General features: G+C 37.7%; 1 protein-coding gene across 1 annotated transcript in view; it reads right to left on the reverse strand.

Moving 5' to 3' along the window:
* The window catches only part of LOC133646621 (kinesin-like protein KIF15-A), a 27,354-nt gene extending 19,907 nt beyond the window's left edge, over nt 1-7,447 (reverse strand). The window contains exons 1-16 of the mRNA XM_062042187.1: nt 7,287-7,447; nt 7,079-7,109; nt 6,748-6,934; nt 6,576-6,652; nt 6,456-6,493; nt 5,284-5,381; nt 5,036-5,212; nt 4,675-4,884; nt 4,462-4,587; nt 4,247-4,369; nt 4,042-4,177; nt 3,862-3,953; nt 2,153-2,362; nt 1,897-2,071; nt 1,047-1,188; nt 693-834 (exon numbers count right to left, since the gene is read on the reverse strand). Coding sequence (XP_061898171.1) covers nt 693-834; nt 1,047-1,188; nt 1,897-2,071; nt 2,153-2,362; nt 3,862-3,953; nt 4,042-4,177; nt 4,247-4,369; nt 4,462-4,587; nt 4,675-4,884; nt 5,036-5,212; nt 5,284-5,381; nt 6,456-6,493; nt 6,576-6,652; nt 6,748-6,934; nt 7,079-7,109; nt 7,287-7,305 — 1,983 coding nt within the window. The 5' untranslated portion in view covers nt 7,306-7,447. The remainder of the gene's footprint in view (nt 1-692; nt 835-1,046; nt 1,189-1,896; nt 2,072-2,152; nt 2,363-3,861; nt 3,954-4,041; nt 4,178-4,246; nt 4,370-4,461; nt 4,588-4,674; nt 4,885-5,035; nt 5,213-5,283; nt 5,382-6,455; nt 6,494-6,575; nt 6,653-6,747; nt 6,935-7,078; nt 7,110-7,286) is intronic.
* Nucleotides 7,448-8,674: the final 1,227 nt, after the last annotated feature.

The raw sequence follows: 8,674 nt of genomic DNA on the forward strand, positions 1-8,674 counted from the left end.
TAAACACAGCAACGTGTGTACCACAAATAAGCACACAGCTTTACCTTTACTTGTCTTGTGGAAAACACGCCATTCGTCATCAACTTTTCTCTTTTTAGCGTTTCGGGGATAACCGGGCATCACTTGTCGCTGTGCGCCTTCCCTCACAGGACATACGCACATATAACACTTTTCAAAATAAAAGCAGCACAGTTGTATTGCACGCACGACAAAGATGTTTTTTTAAATGTATTTTGTAATTTGAGATTGCCGCTGCGCGCACGAGCATACGTCCACACGGAAGTAATACAAATAACGCTTTTCAAAACAAAAGCAGCACCGTTGTATTGCACACTCAAAATAGATGCTTTTTAAAATTTATTTTGTAATTTATAATTGGCCTCACGCGGGCCGGACAGGGACGTACAAAGGGCCGGATGCGGCCCGCGGGCCGCACAATGCCCAGGTCTGGTTTACGGGTTGATCAAAGTTTTTCAGTGGCCACATTTTCTGCGCATCACCAGTCAGTAGTGCTTAAATAATATAGGTTATCTATCCATTCATACAATATATTACTTTAAAATTTGATAATAAATAAAAAAATAATACTAATTTTTAAAAGGTGTGGTGGCCTGAATTTAGCATGGCGCCACGCCACGATCAGATACATTATAGGGGAAACCCTGATCTCATTTCAGGCATCTGAACATTACCTTCAGAGTTTCCACATGAATTCTGTTCAATTCAGAGACTTCTTGTTTTTTGTAGGCATTGGTGGCTTCCAGAATGTTCTCCAAATGCTTGTTGGACTTGTCAAGGTATCTTTTGTCAGACTCCAATTGAGACATTTGCTTCCTGAAAACAAAATATATTCTTAATCTTTGCAGAACATTTGAAATAACAGACATCTGTCTGTTAGAGAGCAGGGTTACAAAAACAAATTTTAACATTTGTCCTAATTTCCCAGGGAATAATTGTGAATTTTTAATGAACAAGCCAGGTGGCTAGCAAAGTATTTAATATTTCCTTACATGCATTTGTTTTTTATAACAACACTCCAGGCTTACCTGGTGATGTCCTTGTACTCTTCAAAGGCCTGTAGAGCTCCTGTGAGATCAGACTGTTTTTGCAGCAGCTGAACTTTCAGCTTCTCCATTGCGGACGCAGTAAGAGCATCTGCAGCCACGGAGGTCAAGGCACCCACTGGAGCTATAATGCAAAATGAGATTTTTGACATAACTAGGAATATCAATGTATCTGGTCACTCATCCCTTTATTTTTTTTGCTACTTTTTCTGTCTGGGTCATGTGGCTAGCTAGAGCCTATCCTATCATACTGCGGACGCAAGGTGCTGTACATTGTAATGTGGACTGGTAGCAAGTAAAACAAGGGTGTCAAACCTTTTTCACCAAGGGCCAAATAAAAATAAAAAACTTTTCTGATGAATTCAAAAGTCCAAATAATTTTATAAAAAAGGATCAAATAATCCAAATGTACAAACAGCACTAATTAAGCTACAAAACAGCATGAATCTCAGCTTTGTATGATTAGCGATATAGTGTTTTATTACCTCTGCCATGTATTCGCTCGGGTTTGTCTGTCTGTATAGCATAGCTCAAAACATTTTTGTGCAGACTAGGATTAAACTGTCAGGAAATATCAGAAAAGGCATAAGGAACAAGTTATTAGGTATTGAATTAAGGACTTTTTAAAAGGATTCTTTACAATTGTTTGTGATCCTAAATCTGTTTTCGAGATCTTTTAGCTGGGTTATTAACAAAATCTGTTGTTTTTCTCTTGCTCTTTTTTTCGATAAAGAATAAATAATAAGTCCTCTCAAATCAGTTTATGGCCCTCAGGCCACACTTTGGACACTCCTGCAATAAACAGTTATGAGTACCGTACACATCTTACTACCTGTGACACTCTCAGTTTCAATAGCCCTCTGGAAGTCTTCTTCAAGCTCAGTAGCAACTTGTGCTTCAACTGCTTCAGAGTTCGCCACTGACACAATGGCGCGAAGTTGACAATTCTCCTGTCTGAGGCTGTAGTTCTCTGCTGCATAGCGAGTCATCTTTGGGTGGTTGTCAACCTTAATATAAAAAATTTAAAAACAATGCATTAAAAATGGATGCGAAATATTGAGTATGAATGGCATAAATAAAATATTCACCTGGTCTCGTAAAATGCTAATCTCTTCCTTTAGCTTGTCAATAAAAGCCTGTGACTCCTCGTCGGTTAGTGAAGCACATCCTGCCTTTAGTTTCTTCTCAAGGCGACTGATATGATCCTCACGGAACTTGACAATCAGACGACTCGAGTGGATGAACTTGTCTTTCTGGGCCCAGGCCTCCTCTAGCTGAGACAGCTTTTTAAGCAGCACCTGGACACATCAACGCAAGTACTGTACTTCTGAACAAATACCACTTTCTGCCTGGTTCATGAAGGACAGGCCCAAATGTAATTACCGGTAGTTATATTAGAAAAGTTGCTAGGATGTAAATGGACAGACAGGATAGTACCATTTTCATTCCAGAGATGAGGTCTAAACAGCAGTAAATGAAAAACATAAAATAAAAGAATCTATTAGGGCTAGATGATTATGACAAAAATATTGATCACCATTATTTTGATTGATATTGTAATTACAATTAATTATTTGAAAACATGAGTATTTATTATACCAACAAAAGTCATGTAAATATAGTTGAGAAAAATCTGGATATAAATCAGTAAAGAATAAATCACAACAAGTAAAGTTATTTGGTGTGTAGTTTTTTTCCAGCGCTTAAGGTGTTGTCCAGGTCTGAAATAAACTAAATCTCCCAGAGTGTTCTGCGCAGCGCGGGGCGCCAAGGTACAGGCGTGAAACACCATAAGCAGGAAGTGAAGTGTGGTCATAGTTGATGAGAGGAATTGTTTATTTGGACATTTCCTGAAAAACTTAAACATAATTTATCTATAACTCTTTGAGCCATCAAAGGGACAAACAAACCCCAGTGAAAACATAGCCTCTTTGGCTGAGGTAAGAAAATCTGCGTTCCGCAAAGATTTAATTACGTATTTACGTAATTAAAAGTTAGATTGTAAGTTAACTTTTCTGAGAAACAACATATTCCAGACTGATATAAACATGTCAACTGTGGAGGACACTGCTTGTCAGAAAGTAAAAGTTAAAAGACATTCAAGAGAACATTATTGTTTTACAATGGATGTTTACATTGTCACCTAAAAGAAACGTAACTCAGTCTTTAATATTTGCTTAAAACAGTGGACGTCACTGAGCAATTTCTTGCACTTAAAAATACATATTTTAAGTAATAAATATGATTAGAGCATTACGTTTGTGTTCAATTATAGAGAGTGTGTTTATCCTAAACATTCCTTCCACTTCAATTTACACACTAACATTTGTAACTTTTTTTTTTTTTTGACAAACACCGCAACAATATCATACTGTGGACATAATACTGTGATAATATTGTTCGGTGAGATTTGATACAGTGACATCCCTAGTATCTAGAGGGGTCTTAATATTAGGGATCGACCCATTATCTGCGTCGATATTCAGCACATTGACGTATAATGATATCGGCCTTTTTACAATATATACACACATTATACTAGTATTGAAGAATAAGAAAAATGGTGCTCCTTTCTGCTCAGACCGCCATCCCTGTACTTTTCATGTTCAGCTAAATTTTAGAGCAAATGCATATCAGCTCCAAATCGACCTCTAGTAACTATAGCAACAAAGTTTCTACATTTGACAACTCTGAGCCCTCCTGCTCCAATTTCTTATTATAATTCTTATAATAATGTGGCAGGCTTAACAAACCAACTACAACAAATAAAAACACATTTTAAAAAAATGTCCCCTACCTTCTTCTCCTCCTCACGTTTCCTCCACAAACGAACAGCGGCTATAAACTTAACTTTATACGATGCAACGTGTTCAATATCTATGCATGGTTCTGGCGAGAGAAGAATATATAGAAAAATATCTGATTTAGTGGAATTGCAGTTAGTGTTTGATGAGAGTATTACTGGATATTGGGAGACCTGGTCCTCCTGGTGCTACATCGCTCCCATTATGCAGTGGTTGAGATGAGAGAGCCTGTGCAAGCTGCTCCTTCAGCTTCTTAAGCTCAGCTTGTAGCTGCCTCACATTTCCCTGTGTGTCTTCATTGACAATAGCCTATAAGCAATAACAGAAACAGAACATTCATAATCTGCTCTGTTAAAATAAGATGTAGTGTTTAGTTACCTTGTTCTTGATCAGCTTTGCTCTCTGGGCAAACTGCAGGGTAGACAATGTTTCCCCAAAGCATTTTGATCCAGGATGAACATTAGCAATGATGCAAGTCTTTGCATTTCCTCCCAGAGAATCCTAAAATGGTTATAAAGTAATGTCATTATATATTTTGCTTAATCGGATCTGTAAAAGGCACTGAAATGTATTTAGCCTCTGTAACCACTGACCCGTAACAGGAATGTGAGTTTAGAGTCTCTATAACAAATGTGGCGATTCTTCCCATTAGATACATCCACTAAAGCCATAATTACTTGACCAAGGCACATAAGTGAGCGGTTGATACTACTGGCTTCCTGAAATTAAAACAAGTGCAGACAGCAGCTTTCAACAATCTCACACACACACAAAAACTTAAGGAGCCAATGATCGAGAACCTTTACCTTGAGTCTGGAGCCGTCAGTGTGTGTGTCTTTCTGCCTCTCTGAGCCCGCCAGGTCCACCAGGTTAAGCTGAGAAGTCCTGATATTCACCACTTCATTTATGGAATCCTTGGACTCCAAAATCATGGTGAACACAGCATGAGACCTCGAAGACTCGCGGTTCATGGAGGTGGAGGCCACTCTGCGATTACGCCAACCACGAGACAACACCTGACCATGTCACAAGTTGCAGAAGAAATAATAAAAAAACATGTTACATTTATGGGCAAAGAGAGAACAGCACCAAGTCGATTTCCATGTGTGTAAACATACTTGGCCAATAAAACTGATTCTGATAACAGATTACATTGGTAATGCCAACCTGGTAAGCTTCTGCAGCAGAGTTGACATACTTCTCCACTGCCCCCTCCACAAACACCCCCTTCTTGATGTTTTCTCTGACAAACAGGCTAGCAGAGGCTGTGTCCAGTAGGTCAAATACTTGTTCATTGTAAATCTCAATGAATGAACATTTACACAGAAAACTTTTGGACTGAGACTGAGAAGGGGAAAAAAAATCATAGTTTAAATAAATTCTTCATATCACTTGCATAATGATTAACTACCAACCCTTTCTGCTTCTCGGTTGATGAGAAAGAACAGGTACTCAAAACTACGAGGAATAACACCCCGCAGTTCATCTGTAAAGTTGTCCAACTCAGAAGGTCCTGATAGTGGAAGAAAACATTTCCATTATTTAATGAAACCAATTGTACATCAAGGGCCTGATTTACAAAATGTTTGCTTGTACTAAAACATGTTCAAACTTGATGGCATAAAAAAGCTGATCTACTAAACATGTGCAAAGTGGACTGTGTCTCCTAAGTGAGCAGAATAATGCGTGCAATCCATTTTGCATCTCTGCCTTAATCATTATGGAAAATATATGCTGATCATTAAAATGCCCACAATAGTATGATAAGAAAATGCAAATATATAAAACAGCACGAGCAATGTGGTTTATGAACATTGCTCATCGCTTTTTGGGGTTTTATTTATTTAGCATGTTTGTAAGGTAGCGCAAACTGAAACTCTTCCACACGGCTGTGAGAGAGGAGTGCTTGCGCTGCAAAGACATGATGGACAGATGAGAATCCTCCGTCCTGTGTACATTTCTACATATTTGGACAGTCAGAAATAATAAATATTAGACACCTTGTGTATTCAGCACCATCCTTTTATAATTTCCAAAGCTGCTAGATGACTTACGGGCTGATTAAAACAAATTCAATTGACGTGTTTTGGTGTCCTCTAATATCTTTCAATGACGATATTTTTTTCTATATAGAATATATATTACTAACATATATCCTATATGATAAAAAAAAAATTCTTGAAGTATGCATTTTAATGTCTTGAACACAGTACTATAGCTTCCCTCCCGTGCAGTAAAAAACAAGAAAGAAAGAAAAAAGTGATGCACTGCACGACTGCTTCTAAAATGGAGATACAAAGTGGTAAATGTCTCCTGATTGTTTGAAAACATAGCAAAACACCAAGGCAAGATACAATGAATGTGCAGTAAATGAGAGTGTCTTCATGATGATGACATGTATTTTACATGCAAATCCTCATTTAAATAAGGTGATCTGGACCACTTTTCAAATGCACACACAGTATTAGTAGATCGCACGCAACACGCTCACTAATAGTATGCACAATTTTATAGATAGAACACACTGTTTAGCATGAGGTAATTAGATTTTAGTAAATCAGGCCCTAAATCTAAACTGAATTCTCACCTAGCATGGTGAACGTTTTCCCTGAGCCTGTTTGGCCACTGCAAAATAAATATAACAATTAATTGCCAACAAATACCCATATAATTGTTTTGTGTCATATTGAAAACTAAGTCAACTCACTAGGCAAAAATGGTACCGTTGTATCCATTCATGCAAGACTCTACAATACTCTTGGCCACACTGGAGAATACAGAGTCCTGTCGGAGAACGACACAAGGTACACATCACATAACACCTCTCAGGTATGTGTGGCAATCCAGTAAAAGATAAATCAACAAAAGTTCCCCCAAACCTGTGACGTGTCCATGTCAGAGACATGATCATAGGTGAAGGTTCGCGGCTCGGGTTTTGAGAGGAGATGTATGGTGTTTGGTAAGATGACTTTGAGACACAGACGCTGATCTCCATCTGTGGTCAGTCCAGTGCCCCGAGTCAGAGGTCGTACCCGAACAAAAACTTTTATTGAATCACTGTCACTGCTGCAAGACCAAAATATAACAGAGAAATAAAAGAAGAGGCAGATTGGAAAAGCAAATGATGTCTATTGTGTGGATGTAGCTGATTTCTTTACAGTGGGAAATGTGGCTAATAATTGTTTAGTGGTGAGATGTAGGTTTACTAACCTGCCAGCAAACTGTTTGGAATCGCTCACTCCTAAAAAAGTATAAGGTTCACATTAAAAAAAGTTATATTCACGTACATATTTTATAGAAGTGACAACTCGCTGTACTCGCGGTCTTTAACTCAGTCGAGTCGCGTACTCACCGTGTAACTCTTATGCATTGTGGCGCTTACATTTTACATATTAGACATGAACACTTGGTATATTACCTTTTGCGCTGCAATTCATTGTTGACCCAAAAATAATCGCTGTTATATAGAAAAGTGAAAATGATTCATTGTTTTTCCGCCAAAAATGAGGGAAACTTTGTTTACAACCAAATTTGGCGGGTTGGTTAACTGAACTTCCTGCTCCTCCTCATCCTCTTCTTCTTCTTCTTCTTCTTCTATGATTAGTGGCAGCTGGTACCTATACTGCCATCATCTGGGCTGTGTCTCAATTCGGCGGCTGCATCCTTTGCAGCTTTTTTTTTTTTTTTTTTTTAAGTTTTATTTATACATTTCAACATTTCAACAATCAAATAAGTACAAAAGTAGTACAAAACAGTACAAAAAGAATACAAAGCAGCGCCAGGGGGTTATAAATTCAAAGTAACTAAAATAGAATGCAAAAAAACATATATATAATATAAACAAAGTGCAAAGCCATAGGCTCACTCAATTTCAGTAAACAACTCAAATTTGGAACACAGCATAATCGTCTTCACAGCTTTCTGGTTGCTAGAGGTAGAGAGTGTCTTAATGTACAGTTCTAACTCTTTTTTAAAGGCACAAAAGACAGGCCGGGTATTGAGAAACTTACATTTATGAATATAAAACTTAGCCAATAGTATAATGAGGTTGCAAAGGTAAAATTCCTTTTCAAATTTTTGTTCATATAGTGTAAAACCAAATATCACATCTTTAAAACAAAGCACAAATTTGTCATGAATATTGTCCAGGATGAAGCGACAGATGCCCTGCCATAGTGATCTAGTGCTTTCACAAGTCCAAAACAGGTGGTAAACAGTCTCTGGATGCATGTTACATAAGGTGCAGGTAACATCAATGTCCTTCTTGTATCTAACCATCACAGTCTTTACAGGGTAATAACGATGAATGATTTTAAAAGATATCTCTTTGACTTTGTTGGTAAGTAAATACCTGTTAGGAAGGGACCATGTTTTGACCCAGCAGATGTCATTCACAATATTATTCCAGAGCGCAATTACATAGGAGACAGACACACAATCATTTTGGAATAAGCTGCGGATTTTTCTGTTATTTTTCTGATCAAAGCAAAGTTTCCCCACAGGAGTGTCAAGTGGATCATTCACAATTTTTACAGCAGAAAGAGGAGATGAGTAAGCCCTGTACAACATAACAACACCCGTTGGAATGGCATCAAATACAATGGCAAATTGTTTGGGAGTTACAGGGACCTTAAAGTGGTTGAGAAATTCTTGGTAATTAAAAAGTTGACCTTCCTTATTGAAAAGCTGACTCACTAAAATAATATCATTGTTGAACCAATTGTTGAGGAAAAGAGATTTCCTTTTGTAACATATATCTTTATTGTTCCAAATGAAGTATTTGGTAGGTGAGAAATTGTGCTTGTA

This window comes from Entelurus aequoreus, linkage group LG03 (assembly GCF_033978785.1).
Source record: "Entelurus aequoreus isolate RoL-2023_Sb linkage group LG03, RoL_Eaeq_v1.1, whole genome shotgun sequence".
Lineage (NCBI taxonomy): Eukaryota > Metazoa > Chordata > Actinopteri > Syngnathiformes > Syngnathidae > Entelurus > Entelurus aequoreus.